Source organism: Colletotrichum godetiae (genome assembly GCF_030913485.1).
Source record: "Colletotrichum godetiae strain CBS 193.32 chromosome Unknown BDP55scaffold_21, whole genome shotgun sequence".
In the NCBI taxonomy this organism is placed as follows: Eukaryota; Fungi; Ascomycota; class Sordariomycetes; order Glomerellales; family Glomerellaceae; genus Colletotrichum; species Colletotrichum godetiae.
Genome location: NW_026851269.1, coordinates 461,564 through 479,121, shown reverse-complemented (window position 1 = coordinate 479,121; position 17,558 = coordinate 461,564). Strand labels below are relative to the sequence as shown.

General features: G+C 51.2%; 7 protein-coding genes across 7 annotated transcripts; 5 read left to right on the top strand and 2 right to left on the bottom strand.

Annotated features, from left to right (window-relative positions):
- Nucleotides 1-570: 570 nt before the first annotated feature.
- BDP55DRAFT_582739 (carboxylesterase) lies at nt 571-2,649 on the top strand. Its single transcript, XM_060570843.1, has 2 exons — nt 571-1,176; nt 1,231-2,649. Exons 1-2 carry the CDS (start codon nt 636-638, stop codon nt 2,289-2,291), a joined length of 1,602 nt encoding a protein of 533 aa, XP_060429525.1. The 5' UTR covers nt 571-635; the 3' UTR covers nt 2,292-2,649.
- Nucleotides 2,491-2,865, top strand: BDP55DRAFT_632199 (uncharacterized protein; the record flags this gene model as incomplete). Its single annotated transcript, XM_060572391.1, has 1 exon — nt 2,491-2,865. One exon carries the CDS (start codon nt 2,491-2,493, stop codon nt 2,863-2,865), a length of 375 nt encoding a protein of 124 aa, XP_060429524.1.
- Nucleotides 2,866-3,695: 830 nt separating this feature from the next.
- Nucleotides 3,696-4,799, bottom strand: BDP55DRAFT_632198 (uncharacterized protein; the record flags this gene model as incomplete). Its single annotated transcript, XM_060572390.1, has 5 exons — nt 3,696-3,945; nt 3,994-4,007; nt 4,052-4,278; nt 4,681-4,692; nt 4,772-4,799. The coding sequence occupies 5 exons, from the start codon at nt 4,797-4,799 to the stop codon at nt 3,696-3,698; spliced, it is 531 nt and encodes a 176-aa protein (XP_060429523.1).
- Nucleotides 4,800-5,273: 474 nt separating this feature from the next.
- Nucleotides 5,274-6,320, top strand: BDP55DRAFT_744439 (uncharacterized protein; the record flags this gene model as incomplete). The annotated part of the gene is made up of 1 exon (XM_060580514.1): nt 5,274-6,320. The coding sequence occupies exon 1, from the start codon at nt 5,280-5,282 to the stop codon at nt 6,318-6,320; it is 1,041 nt and encodes a 346-aa protein (XP_060429522.1). The 5' UTR covers nt 5,274-5,279.
- Nucleotides 6,321-7,422: 1,102 nt separating this feature from the next.
- On the top strand, nt 7,423-8,805 carry BDP55DRAFT_537430 (uncharacterized protein; the record flags this gene model as incomplete). Its single annotated transcript, XM_060567893.1, has 1 exon — nt 7,423-8,805. A coding segment is annotated over one exon (1,383 nt), but the record flags the coding sequence as incomplete, so codon positions are not given.
- A 1,933-nt stretch (nt 8,806-10,738) lies between these two features.
- On the bottom strand, nt 10,739-12,272 carry BDP55DRAFT_552363 (vacuolar protein sorting-associated protein 62; the record flags this gene model as incomplete). Its single annotated transcript, XM_060569203.1, has 4 exons — nt 10,739-11,357; nt 11,416-11,465; nt 11,521-12,065; nt 12,149-12,272. The coding sequence occupies 4 exons, from the start codon at nt 12,270-12,272 to the stop codon at nt 10,739-10,741; spliced, it is 1,338 nt and encodes a 445-aa protein (XP_060429520.1).
- A 2,462-nt stretch (nt 12,273-14,734) lies between these two features.
- Nucleotides 14,735-17,296, top strand: BDP55DRAFT_694023 (uncharacterized protein; the record flags this gene model as incomplete). The annotated part of the gene is made up of 9 exons (XM_060577292.1): nt 14,735-14,772; nt 14,862-15,219; nt 15,371-15,531; nt 15,604-15,738; nt 15,803-15,924; nt 16,032-16,424; nt 16,486-16,680; nt 16,740-16,832; nt 16,890-17,296. 9 exons carry the CDS (start codon nt 14,735-14,737, stop codon nt 17,294-17,296), a joined length of 1,902 nt encoding a protein of 633 aa, XP_060429519.1.
- Nucleotides 17,297-17,558: the final 262 nt, after the last annotated feature.

Sequence of the window (17,558 nt, the reverse complement as noted above, 5' to 3'; positions counted from 1 at the left end):
GGAGTTTGGCAAGGACGAATCTTTTTCGTCCTGAATGGCCAGGACTAACGGCGACCTCAGAATGTCTCGGTAAGCCCTCTCTTTAGTTCCCGGAAACCTGGGTTCTCTAGCGTCGCCATCTAGGCGTCCAGACCTTCCCAAGCACGGCCTTTCCACAGACCATGAGAAAAGTGCGAAAGGATGAGAAATAGTTCCTTATTACATCGGTTCTGCCTCGACTCACTTATTATGGCCTGAGACAGGCACAGTCACCATGCCAAATGCGGGAGACGTCGTCCGGAAACGGGCCCCTGTGATCTAGCCAGTCTCTAGTAATCAGCACCGCCTGCAATGGCGTTAGGTCTGGTCAAAGCGCTCGAGCTTTTTAGCTTCGAAGGCCACGCGAGATGTGTTAGTCGTCGCCTCGCCGCACAAAGGGTCGATAGTCACTTGGTGGCGTTAGAGATATCCTCCATCGGTAGCTCCGCGGTCACAATGAAGACCCCGAGAGTTCGATGACAGCGTTGATGAGCAGCATCAGACATAAAGCCAGATGAGAGAACCATGCACATTGCTTCCAACAATCAAGAGCATTGACTCCAATCCAATCCATCTCTAGTCTTCCAGGTCTTCCCAAACTGTTTCTTCTATCCAAAATGGGTATCTCTTCGTTGACCACGTTTCTGCTCTCCTCCACATTGTTCCTTCAAGCCCTTGCCGCGCCTGCTAATGCCGGCCCAACGGTCACAATCGCCTCCGGCGTCGTGATTGGCACCACGGCCCAACCAGCATCAGCAACCGGAACCGCCAATGCGTACATGGGAATTCCGTTTGCCAAGTCTCCCCCGGAACGGTTCTCTCCCCCCCAGGCCGCGGATGCATGGTCGTCTCCACTGTCGGCTCAAGCTTTCAAGCCGGCTTGTATCCAACAGTTCTTAGAGCAAGGTAATGCTCGTACGTTGCAAAAGGCCTACTTCGGAAACCCGGCTGGGTCTCTTACAGATGAGAGTGAGGACTGCTTGTACCTCAACGTCTTCACTCCTACGGGTGCAACGTCTACCAGCAAGAAGGCTGTGATGTTCTGGTTGTTTCCTGGCAACCTTCAGTTTGGAACTGCCAGTCTGCCTATTTACGATGGAAGCTCGCTTGCCGTCTCTCAAGATGTCGTGGTGGTCACGATCAACTACCGTACCAACAGTAAGGTCTCTCGACGCGCATCTAGTCAGCAAACGTGCTAACCAGACTCCCTAGTCTTCGGCTTCTCCAACTCCCCTGATATTGCAACTGGCTCACAGAACTCTGGATATCTTGACCAGCGCTTCGCTCTTCAATGGGTTCAAGCCAACATTGCTCAATTCGGCGGCGACCCCTCGCGCGTCACTATCTTCGGGGAGTCTGCCGGTGGTGAATCTGTGAAGCAGCTCCTCGCAAACCCGCCCAGCCCACTGCCCTTCTCGGCTGCCATTATGGAGTCACAGCAGTCTCTCCTCATAGGGTCCGGCTCCGACAGCTACGCCAAGGTGCTGAAGAACTTCAACTGCGCCGACGTCAAGTGCCTCCGCCAGGTCTCTGCCACTGATATTAAGGCTTTCATTGAAGCACAGTCTCTCGTCTTCCCTCCCGTCAACGGTGACGGTACATCCATCAACGATGTTCGCAGCAGCATCTCCTCCAAGAAGTGGCCCAAGATCCCCGTCATCATGGGTACCACCCTCAACGAGGCCCGCGTCTTCCTCGCCGTCGAGGGCATGAATGACGGAGCCGCAGCCTTGAGCTCGGCACTCTCCCAAATTGGCGTCAGCTCCGCTATCACGAAAAGCGCCATCACGGCCTCCTACGCCGCAAAGGCCCTCAACGACCCCTACGTCGTCGCCGACAGGATCATAACGGACGCTATCTTCACGTGCACAACGTCCACCCTAGCAAGCTACCTCGCCATCAACGGATACACCGCCTATCGCTATCGCTACGATCCTGTCTTCGCCTCCACCAGCATCTTCGCCAACCCTGGCTCCTACCACACGAGCGAGATTCCCTCAGTCTTTGGCACGTACACCGCGTACAGCAAGTGGGGATCCGCGACGTCGCAGCAGACGAAGCTCAGCTCCTACATGCAGGGCGTCTGGGGTGGCTTCGCCAAGAACCCCGGCGGTGGTGTTGGATGGCCCAAGATTGGAAGTGCTCTTGGGTTCGAGCTTGGACTCTTGGGCTCGGGATCATCGAGTGGTGTGACGGTGTCAGCGACGCTTGCGGCGGATTACCCCTGCGCTCTGTACGCGCCCCTTACGGAAGCCGCCGGCTTTTCTTATTAGTATTTGTTTTTTGTTTGGAGTTTGGAGTTCAAAAAGGCTGAAAGGGTGAATAAATGCAGTCTATTTCCGGCGTCGCGTTGATGGAAGGAGAAGAGGCTTCAACAATGAGTCCAAATTCGGAATTAAATACATTCTTCCATTGCCCTCCCTTAATTCGTTCGGTTAATTCACTTATATAGCATCACAATCATCTTCAAACATGGCAGTTTGGGTGGCAGGAGTATTCAGCCCAACTGGACTCTCTCCCTCGACCAATACATATCAGCATCCCTCGAGTCGTACTCTCTTGACGGGTGAATTGACTGAATCTCTCTGGATCGATTGGTATTTTAGTAGACTCGATATTTTGACTCACAAGCTACAAGGAACACTGCACTTTTTGATCTCCAAGTTGTCAGGCGAAGCCCCAATTTCCGGTACTCCTCCGTCGCCTGTAGACATTGGCTCAACAGCAGGGCCTTCTGTCTCTCCCGAACATACATCATCATGTCTACCAACGCAACTTCCTTCCTCCCCCAAGAACAAAATCTCACCAACTGAAGCCCCTTCCAATCCCTGGATCCCGTCTTCTTGAGCCACCTGCAACTTCACAACCTCCTGCATCACAACGACGACCCAGCTTTTCTTCTCTACGTTATTGAAGAGTATCTACAGCCTTGTCCCGAACTCGCCGCCAACTTGATCCAGAAGATAATGACGTTGAAACTCACGGATTTCGATACAGTAGATGATTTTATCTGCTATGTAGACTTTGTCAGAGCCTGCGCCGAAGGTCATTGGGAGCTGAACGGCATGCAGAACTCTGTCACGATACTGTTGTTCTACAATGCGGTTAGAACGACGCATCCGGGGGTGTACCGAAAGGTGGCGCCTCTTCATGCCTAATTAAATGCTACACAGTGGAATGTCATGGTCGTGGATTTGAAGAAGCTCAGGCTTAACTTCAAGTCTAATCTCATCAAGCTCGGATACATGACACAGGAAGCATTTAAATTCAAGGTTAGGGGTAGCCGGAGATTAGTATTTGTACAAGGCTCTGAATGCAGCAAGGCTTCATTCCTTGCCACACACTTCTGTAGTTTAGGTGTTCAATAAATTTTCTTCTACTTGCGGGGGTTCAAAGCTCATGTGATTGATGCTGGCAAAGCGTTACTACGCAGCCTTTTCCGGAACGTGTAGCTGAATAGAAGCCAGCATCAACGGAGTTGATGCGCAAAGTATGATTTTGTAAGCACAGAGATTTCAGTAACTTTTCCAGCGCAGCGACACGGCGCAATACGGAACAGATGGCAAAGTGGAGTCCGCCGAGAGTCGCGATTAGGATGTCGTCTATCAACAGATCAATGGTTCTTGCATAGAGCAACTCCCTAAGTCCTCTATGCCTCTCTGTAGCACAGTACCTACCTAATCGTTTGGAAATGTGCCTTTGGCATCATGCCTTTCCAATCTTGACAAAAATGAATTATCTCCAGAGACACCTTCATGAGATCTGGGCAAAAACTTGACAAGAGTGGGATTCGAACCCACGCCAATTACTTGACTAGCACCTGAAGCTAGCGCCTTAGACCGCTCGGCCATCTTGCCTTTGATTGGATGATAGCGACAAGGAATCTGCAATCTCAACATGTTGTGGTCGACGAGCGCAGAATCGCAACTGCAAGGTATAGCACAGAGGTTTTGCGACACGCAAGTTTTGGCTCACCAACTGACCTCTACCTTGAGACGAGAATAGAGAGGTGCGCGGCGTCAAGCAAACTTACTTTAAATTCGTGGGTCAAAGCCATCTGCGGGTTCAGCCGCACGAACTTGTTCGAAACCTTTTTTTTTTTGGCTTGCTCGAGCTCAGCTTGCTTGGTCGAATGCGGACTTGAACAGGCTGTGTAACGAGACGACTTGGACCCCAAGACTTTCTCGCTTTGAGGAATAGGCCATTCAACGCGTCGCAATTCTAGTCCATCGCATGCCATCGTCAGGTCCAGTCTCGAAGCTAGAGCCGTTGCAGAACTTCCTCCTTGTTACTCCCTGCCCAAGACAAGCTGCCGCAAGTGCGAGAAAATCGAGATGCGATCCACCTCAACTCCCTAATCTGTAAATGCGTAACTCTCTGCGTGCACGACAGTTGCGAAGGTCCTAGATTATCGGCCTAACAACCTTGTCGACTTGTCCTGTTCGAAAGTCGGCTTTGAAATGGAGCTTCGAAACAATGGGTAAGTGGTTGTTGGCTCTGCTAATCAAAGTCTCACAGTTTACATCAACATCAAGTCCTTTGTTTAGCTGTTGTTGACTTGTGTTGTCAGGGGTGTCCGAAGTTTGATCCTATGCAATAGTGCAAGACAACCAAACCGAGCTTCAGCTCCAGGCCACGGCTTCTTCAAGATATCATACTTACCCGAGTTTGAGACTGAACCAGCGCCAAGTCAAGCCTGCCTCGCATGGCTCTTGACTTCTCCTGGGGGCCACGACGATCCCAAAGATCTTACCTGCATGTTCCAGAAGATCCGCGACCATCTGGGCATGAGAATTACGGCCTCTGTATCTATAAGGATAGGCCGATCTCAATCATAAGAGACCGACTAGTAATTAGCCTATCCTCTGAGCCTCGACGTCACTCGCCACCGAATTTGACGTCTATGGCCGCGCCTGGCGCAGATATTGGTTCAACACAACACGTCCACGCTGAATTATTCACTGAACAATCTCGCGCCTCAATCTCAAAAGCCATCTTCATGCAAAAACTCATCGGCTTAGTGTCAACTGTTGCCCGTTGTGACATATCTATCAAGAATAAAAGGCAGTGTCACCAAATCATTCCGCAACAAACGAGGGTCAGCTTGAACAATTTCTTGTTCAACACAAAGGCGCGCAATGGACAAAACACATTTAACAAACTCGAAGCTGCCAACTTCGTAAACTCAGCTACTCAATTCAATTCATGTCATACGTCAATCAAATAACTAACACATTTGCAGTAGATTCAATCGTGTCTCAATGTCTCAATCATACTTCGAAAGCAACATCGCCACCAAGAAACTGAAGAATCAACTCAGGGCGGTACAAGCAAAGAACGCACCAAACAAACCTGAATGGGCCAATTCGAACCTGAACGAGCAGCCAGTGTCTACCAAAGAACCTCGGCCGCTGCAGCTCGTCGAGAAATACAACAAGGACAACCGCGGCTCTTCGTCCATCCAAAATACCCCAGAAACCAAGGAGACAAGCGCTCAGATGCCTGGGATCACCACCGAACACCCGCATTGCAGTGGCGCCATGCAGGACGACTTGCCGATCCAGATGGTGGACGCCGAGAATGACCAGCAGCTCCCAGACTCGCCTCATCGCCACACCCCCGCGCATCTCCATGTTCACGAGGGCACGGGTGCTGGTCGGATGAACGGTCAAGGTAGACATCAAGCCAATAATGGAGAGCTACCACCAATCAAGACATTCTGGGAGAAGGTCGAGTCTGCCTTGTACCTCTACCAGCTGCGAACTCACGGTGACAACGAGAAGCACGCCGTATACCGTGCTAGGGCCAGAGTTTCCTCCATATACAAAGCGTTCTGTGTCCTCGTCGTCTTTTCATGCAGCCTGCCATTTTCTGTTGCAATATTTGCCGCCAGAGACCACGTTCAGCCTCCCTTGAATCTTCCCTTCATGTTCGTTTGGATCAGTATTAGTGGTATCGCAGTGCTTTGGGCCATAGTGGCCATCATTTTGATCCAGTGGTCCAAGAAAGGGCTCAAACACGACTTGGAGGTTGCTCGGATGGGAGAAGCTTTTAATGCCACCACTGTTGGTGATGGTAGTTCAGAAAGATGCTTCGTGAACGGCGTGCGTTACGAGGGCGAGCAGCCTCCCAAGCCAGACTCTATCACGGATGAAGCACATCAACCAGCAAACGGTCAAGAAGCCCCGGAGGCTTCTGGTTCTATTACGCACCCAAGTCTCGATGTCATCCGTGAATCGAAAGGTAACTGGGCTATCAGCACCAAGAAAGAATTATCCAAGTTGTCTGAAACGCCAGAGTAGGGGCGTGCTTAGAGCGATGGTCTAGACAGACAGGGTGAGTAAAAATAGGGTTTGCTGGAAAAATGAATACGCAATTTACGTTGAAAAATCCAAGTATTCATACCATTCAGCGATGAATACTCAAGAGACCCGAAGAATTGATCTCCGAGGACGGTTATGGAGCTACCAGAAGACCTTGATATTCAGGCAAAGTCACGAGTGTGCAAGAAGCCTTAACCTTTTATTGGCCTGTATTAATTTGTAGCTGTATCCTGAAAATATCCAACAATGGGCAGGCGCGTCCGGGCTCTTATCAGAGTTCTCCCTGGGAAGGAGCATTCTTGGCATTAGCCAACACGCCTCGGACGACGTCGAGACCGAACGGACTGCAGAAGTTAGACCACGCAGGTTCGGGAGGCCTTGAGTCATCAATTGGCGAATGTTTCTGTACGGCCCGAGGTGATTTCCCCAGATTATTGGCCACTCCGTAGCTGCAGATGTTTTGCTTAATTGCTTGCCTAGCCACGTGTTGGGGAGATGATGTGCATCATAAGGTTTGAACGGGTCCATTTGAGGTTGACCAAATGCGGGAAACTTATCTGAGACACAAAAATAAACATTGAATTGGGTTACTGTACCTGGGACTCTGGAATGAAAGATGATTGCTGATGGCAACTCAGCATTCCTGTAATGGTTTGACCCTGAGTCAACGTGGTGCAGGTTTTAACCACGGGCATCTGTACCTTGTCTGCTCCTTTTCCTGACGATAACTTCACCTTCTTCATTTGTAGAAGACACCCGGTCGTTGCTTCCCTCTGGGGAAAAAAGACTTGCTCACCGTGGACCTATGGTGTTGTGGGTGCCTGAAGGCAGACGCGTTTTCGACTTCTGAACCGCGTCAACCTTTCCCACCCGCATAACATGGAATATTATTCTCCTTCTCACAAAGCCAACACTCTCTTTACCCCATAGCCAACCGTCGTTTACTTTCGTTTGTCACCCTCTTCGGCTATTAATTCTTTCCCACCACATCCCCTTTGTCTTTCCTTTCGATCACACTCATTTTTGTGAATACCCTCACTTGGAAGAATCGTCACAAAGCATACATCACCAACGAGCAAGAATGTCGCTGCCGCCCCAGGCCTCGTTCAGCTCTGGCACGACTGCAGTCGCCAGTCGTGGAGCGGCCTACCCTTCTGTGGAGGAATTCGCCTCCTTCCAGCTGCCGACCAAGCCGAGAATCATCAAGACTCTCACTAGCGACGACGTCTCAGACCTTTCTCATGAGCCGTACGATGCGCCTCGCCCTGAGACGAATCCCACGACGCCTATTCCTCCCTCTCCCATGTCTTCTAAAGAGTCGGACAGGGTCATCAACCTCGATCACACTCCGCCTACCGTTCGCGGTCAAAGCATGATTTTGCGCCGTCATCTGCTCAGTGGTAAAGCCAAATCTCCTCGCTGGCCCTTCCAGAACGCAACTCCCCGCACCTCGACCATGGTACCCATTGTCCGAAGCTTCACTGCTACTTCCAGCCGATTCGACTGCCCTTCTAGAGACGACTACAATCCAGCAGTCGAGATCAGCGTCACCGAGTCGCTGGATGAGTTCCAGATCAATCACCCGAATAGCCGACTTCTTGCGTCTCACCCTCAAGGCCTCTCTGTTCACGAGACTGGACGCAACTTGGCCAATATTCCCACCCTAGTCGAGAAGTCTGAGAAAGATGCCCAATCGAGCAAGGCGATCCCTTCCAAATACCGACAGAGACCCTTTAGACTCTTCCACCACCGTCGCTGCAGCTCTCAGCTACTCAATATTCAGATCCTCCGCCACCGCCAGGAGCAGCGAAAGGAGGACTTCGAGACAGACACCACCTGGTACGAGCGCATCAGTCTTGATGACAAGATCTATGTAGGGTCCGCCGTTCTCACCCTCTTCTTCATTACCAACGCTATTGTCTCCATCACTGTCGTCATCACTATGACAGCTTCCCAGATGAGCATCCCTTACTTTGTCGTCGTTTGGGTCATGGTCAGCATTATCGTCATGATCTTCACTGTCGTTATGATCCTTCGCATGCGCTCTTTCCGCAAGAAGGCTACCGCTCTCATTGACGATGAGAGGCGAGTCCGCTCGACCACCTTCCCCAAGCTCTCTCATGAGGGCCATCTACACCTGCCCGCCGATGCTGCAGAGATTGCCCATCGCCGCCAGATTGCAGCCGCGCTTGCGAATGGGCAATTTAACGCAGCTAACTCGACCCAAGAGTCTGAGAAGAGTTCCGATGGAACCGTCGTCGACCAGGTCACCCAGCCGCCTGCCGTATTCGACCCTTTCGCCCCGGCTATGCCCCGCGACACGAGCAGCATCTACCTCTCAGCCAGCGGCACCTCGCCCCAGGGAATTCAGGATCCCAACGACACTGCCTGGCAGAATGTTGACCTTGCGGCGGCCGGAAACTCCCGCACTAGCTCTATGACTGCCGTGGTCCCGTCGGCTCCTGCCGGCGCTCCAGTGAACAACCCGAGATCGGCTTGCTAGAATCATCCCGAGTTTCGGATGCAAGCTTACGGCAGAATGCCAATCTTCCATTGAGTTAGCCGTTTTCGTATCTTGGGAGATCCTATTAGGAACGGAACTGGGTGTTTTGACACAGGAGTCTGGATGGTATAGGAAACGGCGATTGATTTGTGAAGATACCCCCTCCCGCGCAGAGATGGAAACGATTCGGTTTATTCAAGGTTTTGATGTAGTAATACGGTTCAACAAGTCCTAGGCAAGGCAGACAGAAATAACTTTCCCACTCGTTTGCCTCTTGGACCTTGCACTACTTGTGAGCGTGTACGTTTTGTAGTTGAGATCATCGTCCGGCTTCCATATCCGCTCATAACGGCCCAGAATGAGACGACTGCACGATGAACACACTTGCTGCGCCATAAACGCCTACGGTTGCGTTACATATTGAGGCAGTCCGCAGGCTCGCTGCATAAGCTTGATTGGCTGCTGATTGCGCATCTGCGCCTCGCCTGAGTCTCGTCTTTCTTGCCCCTCATCCAAATTTTTCGTCAGTTTTTTCTCAATCTTTTCACAGCAACTCATAGCATGTACATTTGACTTAACGCGATTTCTTTTTCCCGTACATCGGACTTGCTTCGGTGCCTTGAATTCTACAGAGTCCACGCAACTGCTACAATCACAAGATGAAGGAAATGACTTTGTTCGAGAGGCTTAAGCACAAAAGAACAGCGAAGGACCGTACTGTAGTAACGGACTCGGGTTCGTCAACAATGGCGTCTTCGACTGCTTCACTTGTCAAGCCAAACCCATCTTCTTTCCACGATTGTCCGCCCGAGTCATCTTCGTTGCCGGCGGATGTCAAAGAGAAAGTTGACAATATCAGCGACACTACTCCGCCACAATCGTCGTCAACATCTTTTACAGGCAACAATCCGACCTTAACGAATCTTTGGGAGCGGGCAATCAAAGCTCTGCAGGGATTCGGACTCAGAGAATAGGGAGCTTGCGCAGCTATACACAGAAATCTTAGAGGCGGAACTTTCTGGACCTGAAAGCGGCCCCATAGCCATAGAGGCAGACCATCTCAAATACGAATGAATCGCTGAGAGGTTGAATGCAAAAGTAGAGAAACTGAGTCAAGGGCGCTTGACCATCTCGAGAGAAAGCCCCGAGCTAGCGGTTGAGCCCTTGTTCAACAATGTATCGAAACATGTCACAAAAGGTGGACCACTCCTTATGGGCACCATTAAGCTCACCTACATCTCGTGACAAAACATATCGTCGCTGCAAAGGACCTCACCAGCAGTGCAGCTGGTGCCGAGTCTCACGCCGCTCTTGCATGTGCTGGTGGACTGGTCATTCTTACGGTTCGTTTTGCCATCTCATAACCTGAAGCTCGGTTTTGATTCGGCAGGACTAACTTTCGAACAGTTCCTCATCCGTCCCATAGAGCAGATAGAACGCATCTTTCGAGGTCTCGAACTGACCTCTTCTCTCATCTATCGATACTTCGCCATGGAGAGAGTCAATCGACCCAGGGCCCGCATGGAGAGTGTGCCAGCCGAGTCTGCTTGAGAATTCGAGCTGAATCTAGAACGCAATCTGGTCAATCTCTACTCCAAGATCATTGAGCTCCAGGCTCGAGCTCTTTGTTATCTCCAACGAGGCCGTTCAGCCCGATTTATCAGAGACATCTTCAGAGGCAACACGTGGAAGACCTTGATTGACGATATCGACAGGCTAGATTCCCAGTGCCGAGTAAATGCAGAACTCGTTACCAACGAAAAGGTCCTCACCATCATCATCATCATCTGATGTTTCTTGCAAGACTTATGAGATCAAACATCACGAGTTCAAGCGACAGCCCTTGTCATTACGTTAACGTCTTCTTGGTCAATTTCGAGGCATTCTATTGGTATCATCGTGGTTTAGCATCCTCGGACAGTTTATACCCCTCTTCCTCGTCAGACGAAGACAGCAGCGCCTCATCCTCTAGAGCCCAGTCACGCAGCGGTACATCCTCCGCCTGTAGCCTCGTATACTTGCTATTTCTATACTTCTTCACAGCCACGACAGCCCCAATGACAGCGCCAGATAGTACTGCGATGATGAAGCCTATGAAAACCCACCTCCTCCATCCTCTCAGACAACATGGGTACAAGGACATATAAATGCCGACACCCCACTCCATCCATCCCATCTTGCGCCTCTGGTCTGGCTTTAGGCCCTTTCGGACGAGGTGCTTGTGTCGAGGGCCGGTTGGTCCAGACTCGACTCTCTTCAGTCCAAACTTGGGGACAATTTCCTGGCGAGGGTCGGAGGCTGGGTATGCTATGTCTCCCCATCGACCGGAGTAGTAGAAGAAAGAGGTCAGGTTCGAGGATGGCGGTGGAGTTGGGGATGATTTCCCTGGTGGGTCTAGTCTAGTGACGGTGAAAGACTCTTTATCGAAGTGGTAGAAGTATGCTGAGAGGATGGGATCCCATCTTCTTCCTTCGTCGCAGTAATCGACCAAGACGGAGTTGTGTATTTGGTCGCTGATGTTTTGAGTCAGTCTAAGTCTCGGTTTCCGCTCATAAAAGTCACGAAACTCACCCCCTAGTTGGATAGTTGGCATGAGATCCGCGTGCGCTATACACAATAGGCTAGACAATGTTAGTGAACTACAATGCCAAAGGCAGGAAGACCAGGTTGACAAACTCGTCCGTCTGCTTTTGTGAGAGCTGAATCATCCCAACTGAAAGAGGCCCCATCAACGTGTTGGCTATAATAGATTCCGGTTGGCCTCCCACCTTTGAACCGAATCATGTTGTGTTCCCAATCTCCAACATGGTCACCGAAATGCATCCCCGACTGCGCCTTTTCGCCTTTGACCATACGGTTGAATGGCTCCAAGACTTGGCTGATATTCATGCCCTCATTGAACGAGTAGAAGTAGAAGTAGAACGCATCCAGGTCCCGCTCTCCCTTCTCGACGAGAACCACTACGCATGGCGTGGCATTGCTAATCCTGCCATCAGCGTCGGGTGTCGCACCATGAATCCATTCTGGGTAGCTCAAGGGATCATCGTTCGATGTAAGAGCTACCTCATCTCCAAACCTATTGAGAGTCTCCAAGTTGTCTAGGCCGAGAGTTGCAACATTGGAAATGGGGTTCCCGTCCAGAGCCGGAGAGGTGTGCTGAATGTGCGTTAAGAGGTCGCTAGGCATGTACGGGTCCTCAGAGTGTAGCCAGAGAAGAGGTGCTACAATTCACATTAGAACTCTAGAAACCCCCAACACCATTCGCAGCAGTGGGATGCCGGCATCGGATACGCGACTAACTTACCGTGCTGGATGACGTAATCGGGACACCGGAGATCCGCGCCGATCGCCGGCCCGGCGAAGGTGGAGCATGTCAAGAAGCCGATAAGAAGACAAATACAGATTTGCTGCCTTAAGAATGCCTGCATGAAAGCAGGCGCTGGAGCAGCCATCTCATACACAATTTCTTGAATATTGATCGATAGTGTTAGAGGAGATGTGCAGTTGTTTATTGCAAAACTCAAAAGTGTCAGACATCCTTCTGCTTATTCAGCAAATGCACGCATGCACGCCATTCAAAGCAGCAACAAAACAGGACGGGAACCTCGGGATCCGGGAGCTGCCCGGAAGGTTCGGAGTGGAGCCAAGCGCTGCACGCCCCTCCTTTTCTATGTCCGTTAGACTCCGTCTTGACATCCGTCCAACCGTTTATTCTCCACTATGGATGCTCTTACTACGCATCACGGATTCCCGCGGCGTTTGGTTCCGGGGATGAGCAATTTGGCGGGGGCAGTGGGATGATGTCACGTAATAGAATCCCTTCTTTCGCACAAAGTCAAGGCCGTTATCTGTGTGATCGCTCGCGATTACTGCCACCGGAGAGGATACGAATGTTCGGGAGTCAAGTCTTAACGTATCAAGATCACTTGGCGCCTGATGTAATCCCGATGTACCTGTTGTTATTGGCTACCAAAGGAGTACCTTGGCTTCCTAAGGTAAGGTAGTTCCTTCAGATTCATTCAGGAGCATCAACATCTACCAGGCTGAGATCGGTCCATGACTTCATGGAGCAGGCTGTTAGCTCTTCCGCGAGCCTGAAAGTTGGATGAAGATATCCGTTGACTCATGTAGTCGGCGATATCGTTTTCGTTATTCTCAATCTACTTGTCAACGTGCATGCATATGACTGCCAGACAGGAGGCTGTTCAAACAATACTCTAGGTAGAGTAGACTTTTCGGTATCGCTAGTTTCGTGTTCCAGTATTTATAGGCGGCTATTAGAATACACTGAATTCTTTCCTTATGATAAAGATGAAAGCGTGCGATGTTTACTTGTCGTATTGATACGAAAATTATATCTAAGTTGACTTAGCCTCCCGGCCGCGAACTTTAGAAGGTTGTAAATCCGGCAATAAAGCTTATCTGATGTTTACCGAGACCGAAGGTCCATAAGATGTGGTATTAAAGTGCGGCCACGGAAATTTTCATCTGATTATATTGAATAAGATGATGTCCTTCGAATCGGCGAGTTGTGTACGTCGATCAGTTGTTCCTGAAGTTTAGTTACAGCCTGGGCAATGGTTCCTAGCAAGACATCGTGGATAAGCTTCGCATCACTCAGGGTCTTACATTGTCATCCTTCACAATCTCCTCCTCTAGTTCCTCTCGGTGACAATGCTGCGACACAAGCTGGCTTCCATAAGCTATAATTAAAATGATCTGCTCAGGACTTTACATCGCCTTGTGCCATGGGCGATCGGCATGTGGGGTGACACAGGCTGCGAGATTCTGCCGTGCAAGTCTAATCAACATCTCAAAGCATACATCCTTCTGCTACCTACTCCGCGCGGGGATCGCCGTTCATCACCCAAACCTACCGAATTCAGCCTTGGCAAGCTTCGAGCATGTTTGTCTGGCTTGTCTCACCCGTACAAGGCTGTCTGACAGTAATACCTACCTACCAAACAAGGGACTTTGGTGCGTGTGGTCAGATCCTGGGGCGTCCCCAGATTCACCCCCGGTCTTACAAGGCGTCTTTGCGGAGGGTGCGCCACATACGTTTACTCAAAGTCCCAACGTGGTAGCAATCGTCATCCCACTCCCACCATCCCTCGCAGAATGTGATGGGATCGACACATGATTGGCCGAAGAGAGCTTCCCAAACATTTTTGCTCAATTGACATCACGGTACTTTGTCGCAGACCAAGCTTCTCTAAGCTTTTCCCGTGGTAGGAGGAGGAGAATCCTCTTCTCGAGTGCCACGCGACCAACGAGAGCAAGGTGAACCACCCCCTCAATGGCCAGACAGACAGGCCATTGCAGCTTTTTACAGCGTAAGCTGCATGAAATAGCCTGTCACGCCTGTTGTGACCCCGCATAGAATCGAAGGGAGTTCTAGTAGCGTTAGGCCAATTCGGGGCGCTCGCATCTCACTTCCCGCAGATTAGAGGCGTCGCCGGTTCACCTGGTGGCCTTGTTGACCAGCCTTTGTTTCAATGATTCTGCTTCACTGGTCTGCCTCGGTGGCCCGGATGCAATGTGAGATGTTGCAATGATGTACAACTCATACGACCATGCCCGTCCATCACCCTCCCTTCCAAAAGTATGCCTCCTTGCTCATCCCCAGCCCAACCAACACCCCGGCTACGTGCTCACCCGCTACTTACAAGTACATGTTGTTGATGAGACAGGGTGATTCAGATGACAGGGACGGCCCCTCAGACGTTGTTCGGGTAATTCTGGATATTTAATCTGAACCCCCCTCCCTTCGGACGGCCTGAAGCTATCTAGCGGCACGGTGCAACTGCGTCACTCACAGCAGCCACTTTCTCAAGCGCACAGCTTCATTGCAGCCTTGTACAGAAGTTTTTCATCGTGAACCATATTCATCATGTCGGAACCAGAGAAGAGGATCGAGACGGACTCACCGTACGTAACACACGATCCAAACCATCCACACCCTTCATTGCAGCGGGAAGTTCCTCCGGAACGCAACTTACACAACCCCCTCCCCACAGGATCCACAAAGACGGCGTCGAACACCACGACGAACGCAAAAAGTCAATCGCAGCACTCACCCAGAACCTCGAGGGCGAGATCAAGAATCCCCTCAAGGGCGTCCCTAAAGCACAGCTCCTCGAGCAGGTGACAACCTACCAGCAAGGTCACGGCCTACCCGAAGACATTCTACCGCTCTTGAAGAAGGGCGCCCTCGTAGCGCAGAACCCGGCGCTCTTCGAGTCCATCGAGGAGCTCAACGAAGCCGAGAGGGAAGCGCTGCGCCAGGAGGTGACGCATCGGTGGAAGCACCCCTGGGCTCTGTACTACACTATCATTCTCAATTCTATTGCGGCGGCTATTCAGGGATGGGATCAGGTAAGCGGACGCTTCATGTTCCTTCGGGAATCCTCCCCCCTCATCATGTCCCTCGTCTTCCCCTCTTATTATCCACCTCTTCCCGCTCGGCTTCCCCGCAGATTCCGCATGATCTCCCGGGAGCTTAGTCTTGCTAACGGTGCTGCACCAGACTGGGTCCAATGGCGCCAATTTGTCGTTTCCCACTGCGCTCGGCATCCCTGACACGGCGGGTTCGGCCTGCGGGCCAGTCGCCAACGAGGGCGATTGCGCGAAGAATAGTTGGATTATCGGCCTCGTGAATTCTATGCCCTACATCACGATTTGTCTATTGTGAGTAGCTTACTTTTAGTACCCTCGTTGGGCCACTCGTTTAAGGGAGACATACTGATTGATGGCGAATAGCGCTGGCTGGATTTCGGATCCTCTCAATGACCTCCTCGGTCGTCGCGGTGTAATCTTTATCGCGGCCATCTTTTCTCTCCTCGCGCCTTTTGGGATGGCTTTATCTCAGACTTGGGGCCAGCTCTTGGCGTGCAGGTAAGGAAGACGCCCCAACACAGCCCAAACCGTGACATCGTGATACTGACAGCACATTGTCCAGAATGTTGCTTGGCATCGGCATGGGCTTGAAAGAAGTTACAGTTCCCGTCTTCTCCGCCGAGAACTCCCCCACTCTTATCCGTGGCGGCTTGGTAATGTCTTGGCAGGTCTGGACTGCGTTCGGTGAGCCTCTCACTTCCTCCCAAGAAACACCAAGAGATCTGCCAGAGACAAGATTTCTTGGTGTTTTCTTGGCGTACCACCGTCCCAGAAACGCTAATTCTCGCAAGGTATCTTCCTTGGCACATGCGCCAACCTCATCGTTGGTAAGACGGGTGAGATTGCTTGGCGCCTCCAATTTGGATCTGCCTTCATCCCAGCCGTTCCGCTCGTCATCGGAACGTACTTCTGTCCTGAGTCTCCCCGATGGTACCTAAAGAAGGGAAGACATCTCAAGGCGTGGGGTTCTCTCAAGCGCTTGCGCAATACGGAGCTTCAGGCTGCAAGGGATCTGTACTACATCCATTCGCTCTTGGAGTATGAAGAGACTATGGTCAAGGAGGCCGGACTCAAGGTCACGAGCAACATGTTTACACGCTTCGTTGAGCTGTTTACGATTGCTCGGATTAGACGGGCGACATGGGCTTCTGGTATTGTCATGATTGCGCAGCAGATGTGTGGAAGTAAGTGTCGTCCAAAAAAAGCCTTTTTTCACAAGGCGTATTGACTAACACGCTGTTTCAGTCAACATCATCTCGTTTTACAGCGCGACCATCTTCAAGCAGAGCGGTATCAGCGACTACACCGCTCTCTGGGCCAGTTTTGGATTCGGCTTGATCAACTTCACCTTTGCCTGGCCTGCTGTATGGACGATTGATACGTTTGGTCGAAGAACTCTCCTGCTGTTCACATTCCCGAACATGTTTTGGACTCTACTCAGTACGTCATGTCTTTGTACTAACGAACCGTTGGAAGGGAGTGCTAACATGGTATCACAGCCGCTGGACTCTGCTACCTCATCAATGACAGCACCGCCAGAATCGCCGCAGTAGCAACATTCGTCTACCTCTTCGCCGCCTTCTACTCCCCAGGTATGTGACCCCAAGTCTCACCATCACCAGACTTCTTTGACTGACAATCCCTCCCAGGCGAGGGTCCCGTCCCCTTCATGTACTCCGCCGAAGTCTTCCCCCTCTCCCACCGCGAAATCGGCATGTCCTGGGCCGTGGCGACCAACAACTTTTGGGCGTCCGTGCTCTCCCTCACTTTGCCGCGCATGCTCATCGCCATGACGTCCACCGGCGTGTTCTGCTTCTACGCGGGCCTCAACCTCGTCGCTCTCGGGCTCATTTTCCTGTTCGTTCCCGAGACGAAGCAAAAGTCACTCGAGGAGCTTGATTACGTCTTTAGCGTGCCGGAGCGGACGCATGCTTCGTACCAGGTCAAGACTGTGTTGCCTTGGTGGATCAAGAGGTGGGTTTTCCAGAAGAAGGGGGCGAGGTGTCCCGATTTGTATCATGATGAGAATTCGGAGGGATTGCCTCATGAGGAGTAGGTTATTGTTTGTTGAGGGGAACTGTGATGGATAGTTGGATGCTGGGTTGGCGTTTGCGATTGTCAACAGACAGTGGTGTCAGGAGTGTGGCAGGAAGTGTCTTCTTAATATCACTCGAGAGGATTGTGCAAGGATGTAATGATGGTGAACGTCTAATCATGTCTTCGTTGGTATTCTGTGGTGGAATTCGTACTATACCCTTCGTTACCGGTACTCTACTTGCTCTCAATATGTCGCTTTGTTCTCGTCTCTATGCCAACTT